This window comes from Megalobrama amblycephala, linkage group LG24, assembly GCF_018812025.1.
Source record: "Megalobrama amblycephala isolate DHTTF-2021 linkage group LG24, ASM1881202v1, whole genome shotgun sequence".
Taxonomy (NCBI): domain Eukaryota; kingdom Metazoa; phylum Chordata; class Actinopteri; order Cypriniformes; family Xenocyprididae; genus Megalobrama; species Megalobrama amblycephala.
The window spans coordinates 18,920,952-18,946,816 of NC_063067.1; the positions used below are offsets into that span (position 1 = coordinate 18,920,952).

General features: G+C 39.8%; 3 protein-coding genes across 14 annotated transcripts in view; 1 reads left to right on the top strand and 2 right to left on the bottom strand.

Annotated features, from left to right (window-relative positions):
• Nucleotides 1–439: 439 nt before the first annotated feature.
• Nucleotides 440–6,149, bottom strand: LOC125259605 (plasma kallikrein). 2 transcript variants are annotated; one of them, XM_048177352.1, is made up of 5 exons: nucleotides 5,840–6,140; nucleotides 5,519–5,735; nucleotides 5,186–5,439; nucleotides 4,934–5,073; nucleotides 440–745 (listed from the first exon to the last, which is right to left on the bottom strand). In XM_048177352.1, the coding sequence occupies exons 1-5, from the start codon at nucleotides 5,931–5,933 to the stop codon at nucleotides 572–574; spliced, it is 879 nt and encodes a 292-aa protein (XP_048033309.1). In that variant the 5' UTR covers nucleotides 5,934–6,140; the 3' UTR covers nucleotides 440–571. The 2 variants fall into 2 exon arrangements, with proteins under 2 accessions (XP_048033309.1, XP_048033310.1); XM_048177353.1 differs by lacking the exon at nucleotides 440–745 and adding an exon at nucleotides 3,998–4,025 and having other exon boundaries at nucleotides 5,840–6,149.
• The window catches only part of scn8aa (sodium channel, voltage gated, type VIII, alpha subunit a), a 76,115-nt gene continuing 55,630 nt past the window's right edge, over nucleotides 5,381–25,865 (top strand). For 7 of the 9 annotated variants that reach the window (XM_048177338.1, XM_048177343.1, XM_048177346.1 and 4 more), the window contains exons 1-2: nucleotides 18,619–18,757; nucleotides 23,562–23,893. In XM_048177338.1, the coding sequence (XP_048033295.1) occupies nucleotides 23,618–23,893 (276 nt within the window). In that variant the 5' untranslated portion in view covers nucleotides 18,619–18,757; nucleotides 23,562–23,617. Of the gene's footprint in view, nucleotides 5,471–18,618; nucleotides 18,758–19,257; nucleotides 19,669–23,561; nucleotides 23,894–25,865 lie in introns of those variants that run through there. The other 2 variants (XM_048177341.1, XM_048177339.1) reach the window with 2 other exon arrangements.
• Nucleotides 13,609–18,743, bottom strand: LOC125259604 (acrosin). 3 transcript variants are annotated; one of them, XM_048177350.1, is made up of 5 exons: nucleotides 18,607–18,743; nucleotides 17,236–17,416; nucleotides 14,958–15,229; nucleotides 14,019–14,161; nucleotides 13,609–13,928 (listed from the first exon to the last, which is right to left on the bottom strand). In XM_048177350.1, exons 2-5 carry the CDS (start codon nucleotides 17,310–17,312, stop codon nucleotides 13,677–13,679), a joined length of 744 nt encoding a protein of 247 aa, XP_048033307.1. In that variant the 5' UTR covers nucleotides 17,313–17,416; nucleotides 18,607–18,743; the 3' UTR covers nucleotides 13,609–13,676. The 3 variants fall into 3 exon arrangements, with proteins under 3 accessions (XP_048033307.1, XP_048033306.1, XP_048033305.1); XM_048177349.1 differs by lacking the exon at nucleotides 18,607–18,743 and adding an exon at nucleotides 18,494–18,602; XM_048177348.1 differs by lacking the exon at nucleotides 18,607–18,743 and adding an exon at nucleotides 17,982–18,135.

A 25,865-nucleotide genomic window follows, 5' to 3' on the forward strand; every position in this document is an offset into this window, starting at 1 on the left:
TGTAATTATACCTACAGTAAGCTTGATTTGAACAACATTATGCTTGTCATTCAAACAAGCTTCCTGTAGGTATAAATGCATTGACAAATTATATCAATGGCCTCAAATAATCCACGCATACTTTTTTTTTAGGAATAATCCACTATTATTTATGACAACTGAAAACAGTCCATTACAGCTTATCAGGAATCAAATAAAAATCATCAGGTGACAATCTTCTGCAAGCTACAGGCTAAATTCAGATTTGTCCACCAGAGGTCACTATATCCTCTGATTCTTACTCATTGCAATAGTTCTGATGTCAATACAATCATGACACACACACTCTACTGTTTTTTAAGTAAGCTTACATACTTCGGATTATATACAAAATACTATTAGCAACATATAAAATATGCACACAGGTTGAAATAACATCAATAAGTGAAGAATACATTTATAAGTATATAAGAACAAATGAACATTTAATGTATGACACTCTGAACTTGAAATTAGATTAACATAAATATGCTACCTAACTCAGTAACGTGGCTGTATGTACCCAGAATAGTATGAGAAATCCAACTTGATTTCAGTGGAAGCTTATATTCATTTCACGCTCAATCCAATAATAGAGGCCGTAGACTTTCAAATAAATATTTGGTCGGTTAGGTTCTCCACAGGAAGTGGCCTTCACTCGAATTCCAATCAAATAGTAGCGATGCTCAATTTTGATATAGCAGTTCAGCGGTCCACCCAGATTTGTCTGCATGTTATAATATAAACATACATGATAAGTCATAAAAGGTCACATAATAAGTGGCTCCAAAATTCAGGGTTCCTACACATTTTCCATTTCAAAATTTCATACTTTTCCAGACTCAATTTCCAAACCTCTATGTAGATTTTCAGACCATATTTAACATGGTTCATGCAACATTATTAGGCCCCAAGCCCTAGGGGGTACCCCCTTAAGTGCAGTCGAAAACTTGGTCCATATCGTACATACTTTCATGTACGAAACTCAGTATCGATCTCATCGAGCCAAACACTTTTCTCACTGACAGCAAACTCAAAAGGAAGTCAGCTATTCAGGGCTTTGTGAAAAACGCACACGCTTAACTTTTCAATACTCCTCCTAGGCGCCACAAACTTGGCAAGACACTGAGGATGCTAAACTGCAAGCAGATTTTTGATATCTCAAACGGTTTGGCTGTGGCGATGCAAGACATTCATGGCGAAAAAAAGAGTGTTATAACTTCTGCATACACTGATTTTGTATGAGGCTGATCACATGAATGTGACTATTGTGCATCATATTGTGCAAGTCATAGCATTATCAACTGGCAGCAGGAAGTGTGTCACTTCAAAATGCTTCGAAAGCTGCCTCTTATTTTTACCTGATTCGCTTCAAACTTCGTCAGAATAATGTCAAGACATGGCAGATGTAAAACTGTGAAAGAATTCTTGATATCTTAAATATTGTTGCTATGGCAACACATCAAACTTTAATATTTATTTTGAGTGTTTTTGAGGCTCTTAGCATGCCTCAAATTGAATGAAACAACACACACATCAGACTTGTCGGCCGTTAGACTTTGGCAAAAGCTAAAAAACGGGCATGGAGTGGGAACTCTGTAGCGCCACCTTTTGACAAACCCGGAAGTTGGCTATTTTGGTTTGGATATTTTTTTTTTTTTTTTGTGAAAAATTAGGCTCTGAATTTTTAACTCCTCCTCCTAGGGGCTTCATATGATTCACACCAAACTTTCTCAATATGAAGCCAATACATTGAAGATGGTAAATTGAGAACGGATACTTTATATCTCGAACGGTGTTGCTATGGCGAGGGATTAAAATAATGACAAAAAAGGGAATTGTGTTATTATGTATACTTATGTATTCTAAACAATAAATTATACACCATTTATTTATTTATACAACAGTTCTGTCTGGTTCTCGAATCTGATTGGCTGATAGCCATGCGATATTTCAGTGATAACAGCACTCCTACTGCCTTTTCACCGTTTGTATCACTCCACTTGAAGTGACCGTCATGGCGGCCGATCAAATCAACCGTAATTTTTACAAATACTACTTCTTGTACCACGAACTGTAGTTTTAATAGTTTTTTAGGCGAGAATGTAGTTGTTTAGACCAGAAATATGTGACTCATATTTAATAACAGCGCCTATTTTACAATTTGTTTTGACGTTTTCGGAGATGCGAGCTCTAGTACGTCAGCGGCTGTTCAGTGCTTCTGTAACCGCCGACAACAGCTTCATCTCGGCCAGTGCCTCGGGGATTTGCCGCTGGCTCTTATAGTGGTTAAACATGAGACATAATTCAATTTGAATACATAGAATGGGCAATCTTTGGTCTTATTAATCTATTATTTGTTCCAGAGCACGTCGAAATGTGCTATATTAAATTTGATAATAATAAACGTTACTTTACATCCTTATATAGCATATTGGCTACAACTAGACGGGACATATCAGACTCTTCTCCGCTCTTCAAATATGTAAAACATTCAACTTTATAAACATATGGTTTTTTGAGTAAACAAAACGCTTTACAATTTTTTTTTTCCAAACATCAGATCTTTATTTACCTTTGCATTGCACAGAGGAGATGTCCAAACAGCGTGCGCACTTCATTCAGGAGGTGAGGCATATTAATGAGGCTTGATTGACAGTTTGAGGATCCAATGGAGTTAGGAGGTTTTGTCACAAGCTCTTTAAAATCCTTTTCATTCGTTAAATATTTGTAAAACCCACATACCAGCGTAAATGGTGACCTATTTTTTTTTAATAACTAACGTTAGTGCTTTATGTTTGACTGAACTGTATAACTGTGCTTATTTGTTGTTCAATAAATATTATTTTATATAAATATGTCCATTAAGTAATATGGATTGAGTGAACATTACATTAATACGCCATTAGATGGCGGCAACACTTTACAGGAGAATGAGTCAGTGAAGCACAAGAGACTTTTAAATTGAAAGGAACTTTGTGGAAGTTTTTTAGCGCTGTGGTGTAATGGATGTAAAAAAGACAAATACAAAGATCGCTTTCCTCAGCGGACATTCAAACGGACTTGTATAAAGGATATAATATTATGGACATCGACTTGAAGAATGAATGTAATGCAATATACACAGGTAATAGCCTACTCTCTCTCTCTCTCTCTCTCTCTAATACTGTACAAAATTCAATGTGTTTCAATGAAGCGACTCAACGTTCCTTCGTTACTAGTTCTAAAGTGACGTTTTAGAGTTAGTAACGGAGGCTTGGTTCAACTGACAACTTGAGTTTTGAAACGTTCCTTCGTTACTAGTTCTGAAGTGACGTTTTAGAATTAGTAACGGAGGCTTGGTCCAACTGACAACCTGAGATTTGAATCTGTGGCGGAAGGAAGTAGTGCTGCACAAAAGAGGGTTTTAAAGACACTCCGTTGTTGTTCTTATTTATTTACACACTCGTGCCGTCGAACTGTTGTATAAACGCAATATCACACTCGTAGCCGTGCGATATGGCTGTATATCAGCACGCTGTGATTACCTACGGACGAATCACAGCGTGCTGATATACAGCCATATCGCACGGCTACTCGTGTGATATTGCTCATATAAAATATTACAAAATACATAATTATTTGTGCTGTCTAATAATAACATGAATAACACAATAGTGCTATCTGGTTGAAAGAAAGAAAATCAAATGACATCTTGTCTCGTTCTCCTGAACCCAATATTGTGTATCGTGTATATTGTGTAACAAACATAAAACACTTTACAACCTGAATATATTCACCTCTAACTCATCAATTTGATACTGTAAATGTGGTTTGATGTTGCACGATCACCAAACAGCAAAGTACATTGCATGCTCATTTATCTGTTGCTGGTTTGAGTGGCATTTCAGTGAACATTCTTTCAGTGAAGTTCAAAAGAGACTCGCTTGTGATAAAGACACAGTTTTGCATAATGAAAATGTGCTTTCATTTTTCGCCATTTTCCATACTTATCCTGTGTAGGAACCCTGAAAATTAAACTATTTTTTCTAAATAAATTATAAAAAATTAACTAAAATCACCATTTTACATGCTACAAGTGAATTTAGGCATCAAAGTTATGAAAAATTGATATTTTGATTCACTATTTAATTCAGATTTTGAAATTTGGTAAATATTACATTTGAATTAACAATGTTAATAAATTACAGTGCTTTTAAAGATTAACTTTAAATGAGTGTTTCATGAAGGCAAATGTAATATACGCTACTGTTCAAAGGTTTTGGGTCTGTAAGATTTTTTAATATTTTTGACAGAAGTCTCTTATACTCACCAAGGCATTTGATCGTAAATTCAATAATATCGCAAAATATTATTACAACTTTAAATTCATTTTCTGTTTGAATATATTTTAAAATGTAATTTATTAATGTGAACACATCTGAATTTTCAGCATCAATACTTGAGATTTTAAAGTCACATGATCCTTCCAAAATCAATCTAATATGCTGATTTGTTGCTCATTTGTTTTTGTTTTTTTGTTTTTTGTGTGTGTGTAGAAACTGTGATACATTTTTTACAGGATCCTTGATTAATAGAACAGCACTTATTTTAAACGGTAAAGACATTACAAAAGTTCTGTCACTTCTGGTGAATTTAATGAGTCCTTGCTAAATAAAAATAAATAAATAAATAAATCTTACTGACACCAAACGTTTGAAAGGTAGTGTAAATGTAAAAATATAGAATATGAGCATGCACAATTAAATTGTTTAAAAAAATAATACGAAAATCTCTCAAATTTCAGCTGATAACCGATGTTTTACCGATATATTGCAACTATTTTCCTTAAACGTATAAGCTGTTAAATGCATTTATTCACCTTTAACACAGTTAAAGTACTAAAAAAAAAAAAAAAAAGAGTACTAAAACATACCTCACATCCGTCAACACCTCCACCGAGTTCGCCAACACAAAGCATGTCCGCTGCCACAGAAAAGTTCCAGTACTCTGGTTTATTGCACAATGACCGTGACATTATATACACATTTGCTTCTTGCAGTACGCCAACGTCATCTGATAAATGTAATATATAATAACATATATAAGTATAGATATATACTATACATGTGTAACATAAAACGACAACAATAAGCTACTATTGTAAACATCTGCAGTGTCAACTCACCCCCAGGTTGGGTGTTGTATCCTGTGATGTGACAGGATTCATATTTATGATCAGCAGCAGCGTCATCAGGCACACAGATGGGACTGACAAACTCATTAAACACAAAGGGGGTCTTCATTTGAAAAAGAGCAATACTGTACCGCAAAGTGACAGGATTGAATCGTTCGTGTGTGATAATTCTGGAGACTTCTGACTTCTGTGTGAACTCATCATCAACATCCAATGTACTGCTTCCTGCTCGGATCAAAAGTTTGCTAGAGGAGAAAGTGCAACAGCGTTATATGCGTAAGTAAAGCGTATCTAGCGGTTTAAGGATTAAAGTGGACATATTACCTTTGATTCTGCACATTTGCACATGAGGCTGCTGTCATTATCCAGTATTTGTCGATAATAGCTCCACCACAGACTTGACTGAACGGGGCGGATGAATCGGGCTGGTACAGCACAGACACCTGCCATGGCCAAACATCCACGCCGACGTTCTCACCTCCGATCATCCGAGTATTTCGATGTGTAAATTCTCTCTCAGGCCTGTCGCCGCAGTTTTTATCTAAGAGATTGGTAAAAAAAAACAAAAACAAAACAAAACAAAAAAAACATAGAAAGATAAGTAGTGAACTGAGCTAATTATTTATAAAGTTAATATTAACTCACATGGAGCGCGCGGTTTAGAGATTGCGGAAAAATAAAATATTAACCCCCACCCCAAAGCACCCAGTAAAAGGAGAAATTTCATATCACGGCTCATCACGGTGGCGTTTAGTTAGTTATGAGCGACAGATTTGCGTGACTGCTAAACGTTTAACACGAGAAATCTGTCTGTTTGGATAACGGTCAAATATATTTGAATTCTATGACGTAAGTCACCGTTTTATTATCAACGATAGTAGTTCAGTAAGTGTTGTCAGGAACCGTAGAAAGGTTTTTAACCTCCTAATACTACATTATTTCTTACAAACCGCTGCTTCACGATCAACTTGGGCTCACGATATATGCTTTTGGGAAACGAAGCACAGCCAAGTCCGGTTTATAAAACTAACGAGTTATGAATCGGTTCTTTTTAGTGAATCGTACAGCTCGACCATTGTAGTTCGATTACCGAAAAAAAGACTCATATTAGTCGGTTCTTTTTTAGTAAATCACAAACGGCAACACTATGGTGCAACCGATTTGAGAACGAATGACTATTTGAACCACATTTATTTTAGTGGGTTTTTTTGTTGTTGTTGTTTTTTACTGAATTGTGTGAATCCGTAGGTTCATGATTGAATTAATCTGACACAATTACTGAACCTCACGTTATGGCTCAACAAACATATTTACTAAAATTATGTTAATATTTGTTTTATTTTGTTTACTAGTTGCTTTAAATTGATCGAAATCTCAAAATATCTCATCATTTGATAGACTACCAAGGGCAATGAACAGTGGCAGCTCGTCAGGGAGGCAAGATGCACGGCCTACCCAAAATTTTGAGAAGAAAATGGGAGAAGGATGATTTTTAATGTTTATAAAATTCCCAGTTATTCATTTAATTTCATGTCTCAGAATGTGTAACACCATAACTGAATTCAAAAGCACCGCTGTTCTTCCACGAAAGGGCCAAACCTGCCCGATTGCAACCGCTAAAGGCCAGAACACACCAAGCCAACGCCGACGAACTAGTGGCGACGAAAGCAGACTGCGGGGTTGGCTCACATCGGCAGCATCTGTGTCCAAAGTTGCCCTGACACACCAAACCGACGCTAAACAGCCGATGGCCAAGCACGTCAGTTCTGCACCAGCGTGAGATGAAATGCCTTTCGGAACCATCAGGTGGCAGTAGCTGAACAGCCAATCAGAATGATCAGATGGCCCGATGGACTGCTGAGCTCCGACGCCGATTCAACATTTCGAATCGGTTGAAAAAAGCCGACAAGGACCGACTTCATCCGACGGTGCGGAACACACTGAGAAAACTTAGTCGGCCAACGAAGAAAAACTACCAAGCCATCGGCTTGGTGTGTTCCTGCCTTAAGGGGATAGAGAAGGGGAGGGGGAGGCACATCCAGAGATGGGCTCTATCTGGTGCCTCAGTTGGTAAATAATTAGCCAATCACCAGCGAGTGTTTTACATTCAGCGCTTAGGAGAGTTGAGAAAGGAGGCAAGCCTTGGTATATCAACCAATCATCGTAGAGTCATAAATTACTTGAATAACGTGATATTAACATCCAGTCAGTAGTAATGCACAAATGTATGGGGAGAGGCCCAGCTGGCAGCAGAGCAGATGTCCTGCAGTGACACTCCTCTAAACAAAGCCCAAGAGGTGGCTAAGCCCCTCGTGGAATCAGCTCTAATGTTACCTGGGGAATGAACTCCCTTAGATTCATATTCCAAAGCAATAGCATTCACAAGCCAATGTGAGAGGCGTTGCTTAGATATGGGACTCCCCCTGTGTCCCCTTATCTCCTTAGGAGAGTTGAGAAAAGAAACATCACAGGGGAGGCTAGCCTTGGTATATCAACCAATCATCGTAGAGTCGTAAATTACTTGAATAACTTTATATTAGTTTGAACTGTGACCACTGCGCTGATAATGTAAGTAATTGTGGAGAGTAGCAACACTGAATATTTGATCGCTATCAAATTTACCAAGCTATCATTCAAACAGTCTATGAATTAAAAATGAAGGAATACTCCACGGCTAAATTGCAAATATAGGTTACAGCAGCCAGCTTTAATAAATGGCCCAACGCGCTCTTTTAAGACAGACATTTAAGGAGGGAATGGGGATGGGTGCTTGCTTCGAGTGACAGGCTAGGTGAGTGAAATTATATTTGTATTATCTTGCCGTATATGTGTCATTTTTATATTATAAGTCAAAGTGAGCAAAAAGCCAATTTAAAGCAGTTAAGCTGATAATAGGCTAATAATAATAATCGGCAGGGGATCACCAAAACAATAGGTTAGTTTTGTAACTCCAGCTCTCTGAAACATTGAGTGGAGAGATCCACCTATGGGAAGGGCATCCGTACCTGACCTCTGCAGAAGCATCCAATTGCACCAAGTCTGGCTAGACAGACAGAAGCATGTAGCCAATGCCAGGTAAGGCCCCACCCCCCTACCTGAGAGCATATAAGGCCCATACGCGCAGCTATTCTCCAGTAAGCATATTCGCTTCTCGTGCGGCAAGTGGGGCAAAGCTGGTGGATCTCTCCTCTCTATATTTCAGAGAACCGGGGTTACGACAGTAACCTATTGTTCTCTTTCATCATCTCGTGTTCGAAATCCACCTATGGGAGAGACATGGACAGCTCCCCGATTGCCCAATACACTCACAGTGAAGTTCTATAAGCTAGAGAAGGACGGTCAACCCAGGGGGGCGGTGCCTGACACGTCCCATAATCATGCACCTTGCAACCCTGTCGCACACACATGACTGCTGTGTACAGGCATGACATGAACATTGTATGAATAAACCCAGCAATACAAATATAAACACCCAGGTAGGAATGTAAATGCATGCTTGGTGGCATGAATGTGCGTGGTCTGCCGGCTCACACACCCCTTGTTCTTTTACAACAATGTGAAAATAGGAAGGAAGAAACGAAGGTAACAAAGAGGGCTATGAAGACCCCACCCCTAAAACAGAATGTGCTACCGAGGCTTTGGTAACATCCAGTCGGTAGTAATGCACAAATGTATGGGGAGAGGCCCAGCTGGCAGCAGAGCAGATGTCCTGCAGTGACACTCCTCTAAACAAAGCCCAAGAGGCGGCTAAGCCCCTCGTGGAATGAGCTCTAATGTTACCTGGGGGATGAACTCCCTTAGATTCATATGCCAAAGCAATAGCATTCACAAGCCAATGTGAGAGGCGTTGCTTAGATATGGGACTCCCCTTGTGAAGGGGCGCCCATGAAATAAAAGCACTGGTCCTGGTAATATATATCTGTAATTCACATACAGGATAAAAGCAGACAGCTCCAACACCTCCGATGTGAACGCAGGGAAGCACTTAGGCATAAAAGCTGAGTTAGGCTTAAGAAAAACCTTATCTCCACTAAGAGAGAATTTAGTGCACAAGGAATGAACAGAGAGTGCATGCAGCTCACTGACACATTTAGCTGAAGCCAAGGCCAAGAGCAAAGCTGTCTTGAAGGACGTTAGCTTCAGGGAAAAACTTCCCAGGGGCTCAAAAGGGTATTGAGACAGAGCCTCCAGCACCATGGAGAGGTCCCATTCAGGAACAGTTCTCCTGATGACTGGCAAGGAATGACAGGCACCCTTCATAAATCTGTGGATTAGAGGATGCTGCCTGACTGTTGAGCCCTCAAAGCCCACATGACAGGCAGATATAGCCGCCAGGTAGACCTTAATAGTGGAAAAAGACCTTCCTTTATCCATAAGGTCTTGTAAGAAACACAAAATATCAGAAACTGAGCACTGATATGATGTGAGACCACACCCATCACACCACCCTTCAAACACTTGCCACTTACAACCATATAAGGATTGTGTAGAAACAGCCCTGGCATTCTGTATAGTAGCAATCACACGTGGGGGAAACCCTAGAGCATTTAAGTTTGTCTTCTCACAGGCCAGGCCCAGAGAGCCACCCTGTCCGGATGTGGGTGATAAATCTCCCCATTCGCTTGAGATAACAGATCTGTGTGGAGGGGGAGGCACCACGGCTGGGCATATAACAAAGGAATTATCTCTGCCAGCCACTGTGCTTTGGGCCACCTGGGTGCTATCAGAATGAGAGACAGGCCCTTATCTCTCACCCTGGCCAGTGTGGGAATTATCAGGCACAGGGGAGGAAAAGCATACAGCAGCACTTTGGACCATGGGTGGGCCAGTGCATCTACCCCGAGGGGCGCGTCCATGTCCATTAGCGAGAAGAACGTAGGACAATGGCTGTTTTTGCGCAAGGCGAATAGATCTACGATTGCCTGTCCGAATCTTATCCATATCAAGCCCACTATCTGAGGATGGAGGCGCCAATCTCCATAGAGTGGGTTCCCCCTCGACAGAAGGTCTGCACCTCTGTTCAGAATATCTGGAACATGAGTAGCGCGTAATGACAGGAAAAATCGCCTGCTCCACACTAAAAGCTTGTGAGCTAGAGTGTGAAGTTTCGATGAGCGCACACTGCCCTGGCGATTGATGTATGCCACCGCTGTGGTATTGTCGCAGCGTATGAGCACATGATGTCCCTGCAGGCGGGGCCAAAAATAATTTAGAGCTTTCCATACGGTCATAAGCTCTAAATAATTTATGTGTGCTGAACTACGTCTGCTTGGCCACAAACCGTTCACCGTTCTGCCCTCCTGGGTGGCTCCCTAGCCTGTTAAGGATGCATCTGTCATCACGACTTTCCGCAACATGACTGTCCCCAAAGGGGATCCCTGTGCGTAAAAGTCCGCGCTCCTCCAGTGGTGCAGAGCTGCCATGCAAAGATTGCGTAACGGGCTGAAATGCAGTGACAAAACCCATTTCATGAACGCTCTCTTTCTTAAAATCCCAGAGGCAAAACCTGGATAGATGAGGCCATTAGACTCTGCAGTCTGAGACATGTGCGATATTGCACTTTTGCCCCCTCTCTGAACTGTGACACGCTCTTGAGAGAGACGCGCTCGCATGGAGACTGAGTTCAGCTCCAAATCCAGAAAAATCACACTCTGACTGGGTGTAAAATTGCTCTTGTTTACATTCACCCTGAATCCGAGCGATGTGATGTGCGTGAGCACCGCGGGTGTCCCGCTGCACTTTCTCTTTAGATTCGGTTATTATGAGCCAATCGTCTATGTATGTAAAAATCCGCAGACCTGACAATCTCAGGGGAGCTAAATCTGCTTCCGCACACAGACAGAAAGTCCTTGGACTTAAAGCGAGCCCAAAGGGGAGAACTGTGTATTCATAACATGTGCCTTAAAAATCGAAACGAAGAAATTTTCTGTGTGGCGGATAAATGCTTATGTGGAAAAAATAATCTTTCAGATCGACAAATGTGAACCAATCGTTCTGTTTTACGGCGCAGGCCAAAGTGCCGTGAGTTAACATTCTGAAATTGTATTTCCTCAAATGTTTGTTTAACACTTGGAGGTCCAGGATGGGAGGGAGAGAACGGTTCTTCTTTGGAACCAGGAAATAACGAGAATAAAATCGCAGATTTATCAGATTGTGGGGCGCCACCTGAATCGCTCCCTTGTCTAGAAGGGAAGAAATTTCCTCTTTCAGAATGTGAGATGCGCTCTCTTCCGTGTGTGAAGAGAGAACGCTGTTGAAATGTGGGGGTTTCATTACAAACTGCAGTCTGTAGCCCTGCGTTATTGTATGCGTCACCCACTCGGGAACCAAAACAGTCTGCCAAGCAGACTCATTACTCGCGAGTGTCCCTACCCGAGCCGGTAAGGCGCTGATGGCTTCGTGTGTGCCCGGCTGGCTCATTTGTGAAGCAATGGCGCCATTTAGTGGACGAACTAGGGGCGACATGCAGGGGTTCAGAGAGATTTCCTCTCTCTGCAAAGAGAGGTTCTCTCTTATTAATGAATTCATATGATTCGTTAGACATTTTGAGGTTTTTATTTTTTGTGTGTTGGGGAACACTGGGGCCGAAGCCGTTATTGAACGTGAGATTAAGTGTAGGAAGCTGTGTGATGACACTGCTTGTGCACACTTTCTGATTAGAGGTAGTGGAGTTATGAGGTTTCTTAGCCACGGCAAAGGATGTTTGCCCCACGGTTTTGCAGGCGGGGGATTACTGTGCTGCGCTGGAGGTTTCCCACGAGGTTTGGCTCTGACTGGACCCTGGATATTACGACCTGCAGTCAGGTTAGATGGCCGTGGAGGGGGAACCTGGCGCGGCACTGATTTCCGGGGCAGACACAACTTAAAAGCCTCATCCTCTTTCTTTATGTAGTCACAGTGTTGCTGCATAAGGGCGACGGCAGGGCCAAAGAGGGCTTGACCGGCCTCCACTGGTGCTCCTGCGACGCAACGCTTCTCGCTATCAGGGAGGCCTGATAGGTTGAGCCACAGCGCGCGCTCACCGACTTCGGAAAGAGCCATTGAATGCCCGCTGGCTTGGATGGCCTGGCGGGCATTGCGGAGAGCGAGATCGTTGATGGTGACGATCTCCTTCCAGAGCGAGGGCGGGGCAGACCCTTTCTCCAACTGCTGACCCATGTCCTCGAGAAGCTCGGCCTGGTAAGCCGAGAGGAGAGAGGAAACATTTAAGGCTCTTACTGCTAAAGCTGAGGCCTTGAAGGAAGCCTGATGGATGGACTGAGAGAAACAGTTCATTTTGCTAGGAAGAACAGGCTTGAGAGGGGCGAGCAGCCCACCTTGAGAAGGATTGAGGTGTCTGGCGATGGAGGGCTCGATGCCGGGGGGGTCGCCCATGCCGAGGACCCAGAAGTTTTCCATCATAGATGTCCCTCTCCTGGTAGGTGGCACCTTGTAAAGCCAGCCATTCGATATTGAGGCAAGCGGCCGCTCGCTCACAATATTCAAAGAGGACGGATTGGGAAAGAGTTGCAGGCGCGTGAGCCTGAGGAGCTACAGAAGGCGGGATGGCCTCCTCATCATCAGAGCCTTCGAGAAGGCCTGCGTCACCCTTGTCCCCAGAGCTGGGTGGCTCGTTTGCGAATGAGGGTTCATCTGTTAAAGGGATAGTTCACCCAGAAATGAAAATTTGATGTTTATCTGCTTACCCCCAGAGCATCCAAGATGTAGGTGTCTTTGTTTCTTCAGTAGAACACAAATGATGATTTTTAACTCCAGAGCTTCCTGTTTGAGGCCCATGCAGACTACGCAGTATGGGTGAGAATCCTTGGCGGCCGGGCAGGCAAGAGAAAGGCAGTCGCTGGAGGAAGCAGCAGATTTGGAGAGTGCCATAGAAATGTGTCAGTAAAATCCAATTGGCAACCGTGACAGAGGGAACGAGCGAGGAAAAAGGCAGACAGCCTAAAATGAAGTGCAGCGTGGACGGCTTGCAGAATGACACGGCTGTAATAGAGTGCGAGACGATCACGTCCAGCGGAGGCTGATCAGAGTGATATGTCCTCCAGAAGACAAATGCGAACGTTCACAAATAATCCAACGAGCTGTGAGAATATTAAACCAGAGGTCACAAGAAGCGAATGTCAACTGGAGAATAGCTGTGAGTATGGGCCTTATATGCTCTCAGGTAAGGGGGTGGGGCCTTACCTGGCATTGGCTACGCGCTTCTGTCTTGGTGCAATTAAATGCTAAATGCAGAGGTCAGGTACAGATGCCCTTCCCATAGGTGGATCTTGAACATGAGATGATGAAAGAGAACCACTCCTCTTAAAACCATGCTTAAAACCCCTGAGCCGCCACTGGCAATAAATGCAAAAAACTGCATTTTTCCCAATATTTAACTACTGTTAATTCAATAATTAAATAACGCCAAACCATCATTTGAGAGAGCTTTTATTGAAATGACTGGAAAGCAGCAGAGATGTTCTGACATCTGATGGGGCATGGCTCATATTAGCAGGCCTATCCAGGTAGAGAAAAACAGGGCTGAGAATAATTTAAAAACTGGCAGATCTGTGACTGAGGCTGCAGATACAGATCTTCTTTGAGCTTCTCTCAGCCAGACTGTGTACCGGCTAGCACGAGTATATATGCCTGGTTTCTTTGGCAATGCACAGTCCACTCCATGACTTGTCACACCATAAAGGTAAAATCTCTCCATGTCTTGGCTGTAACACTGTAGAGGGCCTCCGCTGTCACCCTTGATTGAAGAGTATTCCAACAGATATTGTTAATAACTGTCTATCACTGACCAGTTACTCTGCACTGTGATATAATGAGATGACATTACCTGACATGTGTCAACTCCCCCTTTGTCAAATCCTGCACAGATCATGTTGTCATTAACATGGCCATTATGCCAGCTTCTCTGGTTGCAGATTCCAGTATCAATGAGCTCAACTTCAGCTTCCTGAAGAGTGTCAACTAACATTCCTTAAAATACAATAAAATGTTTCAGACATTTAAAAAAATCGATATTTCTAATCAAGACATAAGCATAATCTTAAATTCTAATCAAGATTATTCTTTCTGTTAAAGGTGCCATCGAATTGAAAATTGAATTTACCTTGGCATAGTTGAATAACAAGAGTTCAGTACATGTAAATGACATACAGTGAGTCTCAAATAAGTACAATACTTATGCGATTAGACATGCTGCATGACGAACACTTTGTAAAGATCCATTTTGAGGGTTATATTAGCTGTGTGAACTTTGTTTATGCAGTGATAGAGTCGAGAGCTCGGGAAGGGGCGGAGAGCGCGCGATTTAAAGGGGCCGCAGCATGAATCGGCGCATTTCTAATTATGCCTCAAAATAGGCAGTTAAAAAAATTAATTAAAAAAAATCTATGGAGTATTTTGAACTGCAACTTCACAGACACATTCAGGGGACACCTTAGACTTATGGCATTACATCAAGACATTACATCTTGTAAAAAAACGTTCGATGGCACCTTTAAATATTCTACTACAATAAAATCAGAAGAAACAATCTTAATAAATGTTAAAAACACTAATTTTATATAAAAAAAAGATGTCATAAAATGTGTTTCTTCTTAAAGAGGAAAGAAAGAACTGATTATATAAACTCATATTATTAAAAGTTTAACTGCCAGAAAGATGACAAAAATAATATATTACACATTCTGCTAAATAATCATCTGTTAATAATGATTTTGATATTTTTGTATTTTTTTAAATTTTGAGTTTTGGACATTTGAACACTAACCTTCTAACACTGAGCTGCCCCAACCAGTGATGTAACATGAGTCGAAGCGGAGCTGCTTCTCATCCATTTCATTTTCAATTATGCACAAAGGCTGCACATGATTTGTGAAATACAAAGGGCGATGCAGATGCAAAAGTGCCACATCGTTGTCATAATATGATCGGCTGAAATTCTCATGCAGGATCACTTGGTGAACTGAGCGATACTGGACACCCTTTTCTTGCTTGGATCGAGAATTCACTCCAGCCACTACTCGTAGTTTATAGTTGTTACTAGAAAGATGCAAAAGATAATAAAAACTATTATTTCGAAATTAAAGAGTTAGTTCACCCAAAAATGAAATTTCTGTCATTAAGTACTCAAACTTCATGTCGTCCGAAACCTGTAAGACCTTCGATCATTTTCCGAACACAAATATTTCCGAGTTTCTCAGAAGCGGAAGTCATCATAGTTGGGTAAACTTTTATAGCGGTGAATAAGAGACTTCATTAAATATATTTTTTGTGTTTCCATTTGCGCAAACAGCAAAAGAAAAACTCCACAATAGTGTTTTCACAACGTTCAAAAAGAGGAAAAAAATAGAGACGGATTGATAACGGTAGTCAGAAGAGAGAAATGTCATTTTTACTGTCACTTCCATAGCCGCTGTATTAGAAACACCCTCACAGCAGCGTTATTAGTTTTTTGTAATTTGATGCAAAGGTAATGTAATACAAAGTATAGTGTTATAAATGTACATACATTTTATAAAAAATGAAAATAAAAAAACTTTGCAAGATTTACGATATTGATTACTGTTAAAAAGCATCATCACAGTCTGTGAAAAAGGTCTATTAAGATATTTTGTTTCTGAACCACACAGGCAGCAACATCACTGCACCTTTTCAGGTCCAGAAAGGTGGTAAAGACATGATTAAAATAGTCCACGTGACTACAGTGGTTCAACCTTAATGTTATGAAGTGACGAGAAAATTGCTTGCTCAAAAACAAAACAAAAATAACGACTTTATTCAACAATTTTTTCTCTTCCCTGTCAGCCTCCTATGCTGTTGGCATAGTAAACACAGTGAAGGCTTCCGTGTTTATGTCCGAACTCTGAACTTTTAAAGGAATAAATAAAAGTAATAAAATAAGTTCTACTGCAGTTGTGAAGTAATCAGTTTAAACAATTTGCAAATAATATTTTGTTTTAAAATATGCACACATTCACACTTACTGATATATGTCGAAAACAAAAACATTTCTTGTCTTGTCACATTCATCAGTTCATCATTCATCATTTTATTTTACATTCAAAACAGTGACATTTCTTAAAAAGTTGAGTGCATCCCTGGATATTAGTGTCGGTCGTTCAACATTCCTCTCATAAAACAGTTAAATATTAATGTTAAGCTGCTACTTTCCTCATCTTCTGTAAACAGTAAGACCTGCCTTCTCTGATCTGATTGGCCGTCTCACTCATTTTGACATTGACGAGCACTGTTAGACTGTTGAGACAGAGCAACCTAAAAACTTTTAAAACTTTTTGTCATCTAAATAACAAACAGAGCTGCATGTAATAGGGTGCAGCAGAGCAGCATCATATGAAATATTGAGGGACAGTTTGGCTGTTTCTAATTTTTGGGGAGACTTGTCCCTCTAAATATCTGTGGTGGCTATACGTATATCAAACATATACTCTACATTTCATAGTTATATGTATCATATCTTCTACATTTAAAATTTATAATGAACGACTGCTATACAAAGAGTCAAAAGCACATATTAGGCCTACCTAATGCAGAGGAAGCCGTCTCTTTTCTGAGTTGCGTAGATGTTGATAGTGGAAGCTAGCGTCAGAGTTAGAGCCTATGTGTGCTTCAGAAACCCTCGGATTTCATCAAAAATATCTTAATTTGTGTTCAGAAGATGAACGAAGGTCTTACGGGTGTGGAACGACATGAGGGTGAGTAATTAATGACAGAAATTTAATTTTTGGGTGAACTTTAAGAGTTGCTTTTAAGAGTTGCTTTCATTGTTTAAGGCATTTTCTTGATGCATAAAAATGGTGTAGTAAGTCTACATTCAGTGCTAATCTTAAAAAAAGAAATATGCATATAATTAACTGAACCACTACTGCAAGTAACGTTAGGCCTATATAATTTTAGATCAACTTATTTAACTAAATGTGCATCTGTATGCTCAGATAAAATTTAACGCTAACCACATTCATTGCTGAAAGTTAAAATAGTCAGATGTGGAAACTACACACAAATGCATAAAAGGATAAAGTGCTCACCTATTTTTGAAGCAGTGGGATGCTGTGATTACCCATTGATGGCTTATGATGGACCCCCCACAGATATGCCTTGACATCCTCTGTATGCTCACCTGCCAAGGCCATGCACCTTCTAATGCAGAATGGCCTCCTGAAATTCGAAATGGCTTTGACGGCTTCTGCAAAGTTCGCTGTCCACAACCTTAAAAGAACATTATAGTTATATATATAACACTTCTGATCACTTTTTATGTGACATAACCATATGATTAGATTGTCTGTAAATAATATTAAACCATTTAATCCACCATTGACATTTAACTATGAAAATGTTTGTTTTTGATGCATGTAATATTTAAAAGGTCTAATAAGATGTCTCTGTCACAATGCATGTAAACACGTCATTGGGAACATTCTATTTTGAATAAGTAACGTTAATGATAATCGCATCATAAAATTGTGGAATTTAAAGTATTGTTACATTAAATGAAACAAAATAAAAAGAAATATACATTTATTCTTATATTACCATTTGTTTTGTTTGCCAATAATTGCCTGATGATAGTATAAATAATCTGATGCCTTTTGTTTGAAACTGGACAATTTTTGACTCCTGTCCAAGACATAAAAACATACTTTACACTTATGTTTTCTTAAGTCTTTTTTTTTAAACAAAAAGACATTAGCTATCCAATAGTAAAATAGTAAAACTATTGTGTTCACATATCTTAGATTAAATGGAATAATAATAATAATAGAAAAAATACCTGCAATCCCAGAAAGCAACGAACTACTAATGAAGACTAATTGTAGAGCCGTTTTAAACATTTTAAATGTGAAGCAAAACGAGACACAGAAAGAAGACAGAACAATCGGATGTCCTTGCCATTGATTATTAGGTAATCTGAAAAGATTCTAAGTGACGTAACATTGTTCATACTGTAATGTCATGAAAGACCCGGGAAAGGAAGAAAATCAACACATTTCAAATCTTTAGTTTATGCAGATAACAGCATCAATGAATCGTACATCTATATATGACCAATTTTTATGACCTTTAAGAGTACTGTAAAGGACACTAAAATGATAGTAAACGTCATCCTTTAGAAACTACAGGCGACAATTAGAAACGAATCCATTTATATAAATTTAAGTTTGTAAGTCATGAATACACCAAGCCACCAACCTCAGCGTGAAAAACGTTTTTAAAATAATTTCAAACACAATTTATGTTGTGTCATTTTTGCTTCAGACATTATAGCCTACATATAATCAATACCGTCATTCCCGAACATTCCTGAAAGGACCTAACTGGGATTTCACCAAAAGAAAACTGAAATTAACGCCTCTTGTCGTGGAACTGGTGGTACCTATTGGCCGACACTCCCTTACATTTTGCTGGGAGTCATCAATTATGCAGGGTAACGGTGCACACTGAAGGAAGGTAGCAGCAACAATATGGCGACATCCGCAATTTCTTCCGAATTTATTCGACATCTGCAGTGCAGTGAGGATTTTTTGGATACCCGCTAACGTAATCAGAGTAAGTATTGTGTTTAAATATCGCTCTCGCGATGTGTTTATTCCGTGCGATGGAAGTCGTTGCACTGTCAATGAATGTCGCAGAGATGCTGCTGCACGCTGAGGGGGTTTTACTGCTGGACGCTCCTCGCAAAATTCACATTCGCTTTTTATCCCCTTATAACTGTAATGACGTTTAATCAGTTCTCCATTTTTGTTGAATTTAACCAGTTGTAATTAGGCCTTTTCATTCCCCCCCTCTCAAATGACAATTTTAAGAGGTCATGGTATGAGTTAAACATCCTTCCGAGGCAATATGTGGTGTGTTATTTGTATTTGCATGATCAATGACGTGATCCGTAGCCTGTAGCTTTGTACCCTCATCTGAATAAAGGTCTTCTTGTCAGCATTTATCGAATGTCAAGCTGAGCAAATGAGCAAAAATGCACATGTGGACAGGTTTTAAATGATTCGTTGTGATTAAGACGTTCAACTGGCTATACATGCTTGGCTGCTTATTGATTGTAGGGTGGACGCAGGTTGCACGGGTGTGGTATGCTACATTTTCTTGTTTATGTTCCTCGCGAGCAGAAACCTTGCACAGCGTCGTCGAGATACATTGCTTTCATCAATAGCGACAGCTGTTTTTCTCCATAACGGGGTTATATGACTAAAACATGCTTGCGCTGTGAGTATAAAAGGGTAAATACGACGAGAGAGAGAGCGAAAAAAACCCACTGCAGTATTTTTCGTTTTTCCTCCGCGGCTTCGGCCCGCTTTCGTGGAGGTGTCGGGCTGTTTATAAACGTTAGTTTTCAGGCAAAATTGTTTTCTTGCCCCGTGACAACGTTTTGGAAGACTCAAAGATGTTGTTCGTGAAACCGTCGTGCTGCTAAGCCACGGATTTCGTGACCAAACATTGATGAAATCAAGGTAGGACCACTGCGCATTCGGTCACATAACGATACAACTTGACGTTCTTAAAATAAGATTGAGGTTTGTTTGAAGGAATTGCTGTTATAGATGTATGTCCGAATGTAGCCTACACAATTTATTAACAGGTATTTTGCATTTTGAAGACATTATGGTGTCACTTTGATGTAGAGATTTCTGTGGCGCATAGAAGCTCGAAAGACATAGCTTATGAATGATGAAATGAATTCATAATTTTATTCATAATGCTCCTTAAATTTACCCATGTCCTCACATCTGTAAATGAGCTGGCCCACGTATCCCATCTGACATTTTCTAAAGCTATCATGTGTTCCCGTGCAGCCCATAGTTTCTTCAGTTATTTCGAGATGTTTCGGCCCACCCAAAAGAAGCCCATCTCATTCATCTGATACAGATTCCCTTACACCATTTTTATAACCCCATGAGATGATTTCATGTACTTTATCTTACAAAAGATGCACTGTAAACGTAAAAAATGCCAGCATGATACATAGAGAAATTTGAGTTTTCTGTTAACTGTCTTTCATAACACTACTGTTTAACCAGTTTGAATATGATTGATAATACAAAATGTCTACAGAAAAAAAAATAAATAAATCTTGCCCAATAATTCCCCTTTTCCAGTGTGGTGCTGATCGGACAGCTCCTTTAAGTAAAGTTGTCTTTGCTTGTGCTGTTTGGACCATAAAAGCTCAGGTTGTTTCACTAATAAGACATTTGCAAAAGGTGTTTGGATTTGTTTGCAATAATCATTTCTTTTGTTTTCCTGTTTAATTGCTTGGCTTGCTGAGAAAAAAAAAAAATTAACTTAAACCAACCTTAGCTGGTGTCCCAGCCTGACCGGAAGAAAGTGCCCAAAACCCTTTTAAAACCTGCCAAGGGACCAGCTAAGACCAACAAACCAGCTCAGGCTGGTTTAAGCTGTTTTTTTCGGGCAGGTCTTGAAGTGATATCAGATTTATACCCATGGGACTTGTGCCACTAATGGTGTCTGTTATGTGCCGAAGTTTGTCACATTCTTTGATATTTTGTTCACGTGTCTGATTTGCTTGAAGGTAAATGGGGTATGTTTACTTCAAAGGCAGACTGAAAATGCCAAACACGATTTCTGAAACAAAACTGTGGAATTGGATGCAGAGAAAAGCTAAAAGTGAGCTAAGTAGCTCTGTATTATCAGGATATGGCTTGGTTAAGTGTCTGGCCCATAAGTGCACACAAGCTTTTAGACCGTGTGGTTCACTAGGCCTCCCTTCACCCACCCCATTTCCCATTCTGCTGCCTTAGGGACATAACGCATGTCCCGAATCGACATCTCATTGGAGATTTCGTTCATAGATAAGACAGGTTCAACTAAAACCTGCTTGTGCTATTGTGTGGTATCTTGTAATCCAGTCTACATCCTCCCAGCACCCTTTCATCTAAAATAGAAACATCCATCATAATGACCCAAAAGAAAAGAATCATTCCTTGGGAAGTTATGCAAGCACAAATCAGGGGGAAGGGGAAGGGAGGGGGGGCAATGAATCACTTATCACAAAGTCGATTAATATTATTGCAAATGTAATCCAAAGACAAACATTAAGTATCACCTTCATCTGCTTATAATGGAGGGTGCTTTTCATTTTTCATGAAGTGGATGACTCATCCTGAATCTAGTGCCAGTCCCTCTTTAACATGCTCTCAATTTAGCAACAGATTGTTTTGATGTGTAAGGTAATATTTTTAGATGCAAGGCTTAGCATTTTACTGTCCTGCACAGAGCTGAACATATCTGTTTGTGTGAGCGGGTGATGTAACAAGGTAGTATTTGTTCAGTAAGACTTTATCGTTCCAAAATGAAATCTAAACGACACTGTTTTTTTGTTGAGTTGCATTATTTAAGTTGTCACAAGCTTGTATGGGATCTCTTATGTTGGATTTTATGTATTGATAAGGGAATACAAGATAGTAGTAGCTGGTATAAGTGATGACTAGTGATCTAACTTGGCAAATTCACTCTCTATTTTGAAAATTTTAGATCTTATTGTGAAGGATTTATCAATGTGTTTTTTGACCTTGTAATTTTTAATTAAAATGTCATGACTGATGACATATGCCAGACTTCTCCAATTATTTAGTCAGCGTAAACCCCGCCCCCTATCTTATAATTGACTGATCTGTCGCTACTTTCATTTTTTATTGTGACTTTAAGTCCTGAACTTTTCGATTCCTCCATTTTCTTACCTTTATTGAAGAGAAGTACATTAATCTTAATAATTATAATCAGACAAAACAATGCAGAGTTCAATAGAGTTTTTGCAGCTAAGATGACTTGATAAGAGGCATTAAAGGGTTAGTTCACCTAAAAATGAAAATTCTGTCATTAATTCCACACCTGTAAGACCTTCATTCATCTTCGGAAAACACATTAAGATATTTTTGATGAAATCCGAGAGGATATGACTCATCCATAGACAGCAATATAATCAACACTTTCAAGGTCCAGAAAGGTACTAAAGACATTGTTAAAACAGTCGGTTTTTGTTTTATTTTTGCACACAAAAAGTATTCTCGTCGCTTCATAAAATTAAGGTTGAAGGTTGAAGAAATTAAGGTCACGTCGACTGTTTATGATGTCTTTAGTACCTTTCTGGGCCTTGAAAGTGTTGATTATATTGCTATCTATGGATGAGTCATATACCTCTCGGATTTCATCAAAAATATCTTAATTTGTGTTCTTAAAGGTCCCGTTTTTCGTGTTTTTTTGAAGCTTTGATTGTGTTTATAGTGTGCAATATAACATGTTCATGTTTCGCGTGTAAAAAAACACAGTATTTTTCACATAATTTACTTATCTGTATACCGCTGTTTCCACTGTCATAAAAACGGGCTGATGACTTCCTTGTTCTATGAAGTCCCTCCTTCAGAAATACGTAACGAGTTCTGATTGTGCCAGCGGTTCCTGTGTTGTGATTCGACAGCAGTTTAACGCATCTTGCCCGGAAAGGTCACGCCTCTTACCATAACATGGAGATGCACGCGCTCAGTGTTATTGTAAACATGTCTTTAATTTTACCCTATCAATTTGAGCCGGAATCAGACCCGGTGATTGGACTGCGGGATGAAAATAACAGCGTTTCGACGACATGGCGACAAACACACTCTACAAACGCAACTCTTGTGTATTCCTGAGGGCGGAGGTTAGTCAAAAAACTGTTTTAGTGACATCATTAAAGAAGGAAGTAGAGGGATGTAGTCCAAACTGGCCGTTCGATGTAGGCGACTTCTGTTAAATAAAATATCTCGCTTGGCATTGAACTTTGAGCTTTAAAATTTTACAGATTTTATTTATACTCTAACAACAACATTACACACTAACTAAAGTTTGAAACATGGGATCACGAAGAACGGGACCTTTAAGATGAACGAAGGTCTTACAGGTGTGGAACGACATGATGAGTAATTAATGACAGAATTTTCATTTTTGGGTGAACTAAAATGATGTGATTCAGTTTCTGCTAATGCTGATTTTATTCTACACCCAGATAAATGTATAGTACAGGAATGTAACAGGAATGTAATACAATATTGATATTAGCACAGTATCACAACACCAAGGTCATGGATTTGATTCTCAGGGAATGCAAAACTGATAAAAAAATGTATAAAAGCATCTACAAAATGCTTTACTGAAAATATTGTATGCAATACTGGAAAGCAATGAAATCTCATTGGCTAAACTTTTGGCGGTAAGGGCACACCGGTTCATGTCAGTTCCTTTACAAATATGCCCTTCTGGGCCAGAAGTAGTTGCAATGTTGACGAGACAGCTATATGATTCTGACTATATGAGCTTAGATGTCCAGTAATGTCCTTTTCTCTTTCCGACATAGAACTGGCTGCCGTGGAGGGTACATAACAGGAGAAGAAGTTGCTGCAGGATGAAAACATGGCTGCACCCCTTCTTGCACCGCCAGGACCTGACAGCTTCAAATACTTTACCAGGGAATCTCTGTGTGAAATCGAGAAGCGCATTGCTGAGGAGAAAGCCAAGCCGCCTCCTAAGCCAGACAGCAGCTACCGCGACGATGACGACGAGAACAAGCCCAAGCCTAACGGTGACCTGGAGGCGGGCAAGAGCCTGCCCTTCATCTACGGGGACATCCCTCCTGGCATGGTGGCAACGCCACTGGAGGATTTAGATCCCTTCTACGTGAATAAGAAAGTGAGTGCATCACCATTTCTCTTCATGTGACCTGCACAGCTGGTAATATATACATATTAACATGTTATATACATGATAACATGTTAATCATATGAAAATATGAATAAATTCCTCCTGTAATCCACTACAATGCTGAAGCATTTGTTTATGGCTTGTGTATGTTGTAGGTTGTCTGTGAGTAGGGTTGGGTATCGAGAACCGGTTTCAAATTTCAAAGAACCAGGTATTCGATACGATGCACACATTTCGATTCTGTTTATCGATTCCTAACCTTATCTCATCACGCACATACGCAGTTCATTACAATAGGCACTGACTTTTGCTTCAACACGGCATTAATCTGAAGGAATGCACCGTGTTTGGGGCCGTTCACAGGTTGTGACTAAAAACGTGTGGAAAGCGTAGCCGTGCCATTTTCTCCTCCTTTCCAAAGCGCTTTTGCTCCCGTGGCGTCTGTCATTGCTGTGCAACCATGAACTGTGCGCTGCAAGATGACGAGGAAGTATCAGCAAAGGATTAATTGATTTCTAGCCCTTGCATTAGCTTTACTAGATATATTTATGGAGATGAGAAATAAAACCCAGCTGAGCTTTTGATGTTGTTATGGAAAGGCCGAAGCTGATCGGTTAGTTCTTGTCATATGACCTGCGGTGCGCTTGAGGCATTCTGAAAAGCATATAGGCGTGCCTGGAAACATTTGAAATGAAGAACATTTGAAATAACGCGCATACATTTGAAATAACGAACTGTGAACTCTAACCCAGCCGCGAGTCCTAAAGCACCAGAAACAGCTTAGCAATAGGAGCGTCTCACACTCAGGTACAAAAACAGTTACAGCCTACTGGTTATAGCCTAAATGTAGCAAGAATAAAAGGTAAAAACATTATTCTTGAAGTATTTGCTCTTTTTTTTCTCTCCATAAAAAAATATTGGAATCGCAATCGAGAATCGATAAGAACCGGATTCGATAAGCAGAACCGGAATCGAAATCGTTAAAATTAAAACGATACCCAACCCTATCTGTGAGATGATGCTTTAAAGAGGTTTGAGGAGGAGGTCATCAGTGGTCTGCTGAAGCTGTACAGTTCCAGCTGACAGACTTGTTTTAATTGTTCCAGCAGTAATCCTTTTAAAAAAGAAGAGCCAAAAGAAACACTCCAGTGCATTTAAAGGAACAGTGTACAGTTTTAGAACAGCTCTTTGAGTAGTCATCCAACAGTAAGATAGTTAGGCCATTTAAAAGGTCTTTAATGTTGTTGTTTTGGTGAAATCTATGTTTTATTAGTCTTTAGTGTTGCTATGTGTACGTGACAAGAGAATACACCACTGACGATACGAACCGCGATACACTCATGGCGTACTGAACGTGCCCCGCCCCCTGCTGCCCCACCCAGTCCTGGCCAATTGCATCTACACATCGAATACAGCGTTGTAGCCTAACCACCATTAATCACAATAAGCTCCACGTTTTGTTACTTTCTATAAGAAACAAAGTGTCATCTTTCAAATTCTGTCAATTTTAATCACGAAATTCAAACAAAAAAAAATTTGTTTTTGACGCTCTTTAATGTGGTTTGACAGATCACTGTACAGGCGCCTCATTTCGAGCTGCAGCGCAGAGCGCAAGTGAACGTGATCATCTCTTCCTCTTTAATACAAGTAGCAGAATAAACATGAATGAACATCTGAAGGTATATTGAAAGATACAGTACAACTTACTGAAACATATAATATACCTGCACATTATAATTTAAAATGAATGTTTAAATAAATTTGTCATGAATATGACATCCACGGTGTATAAATGATTACATTTCAACAATGAATTGGAGTAAAAACATAATTTTATAATTAGATTTAGAAGTTAATGCAAAAACTGCCTTATGTGCAGTTTACAAGTCACCGTACCGTGACTTCAAAATCGAGGTACATATTGTTACACCTCTATTCAACAAGGCTGCATTTATTTGAT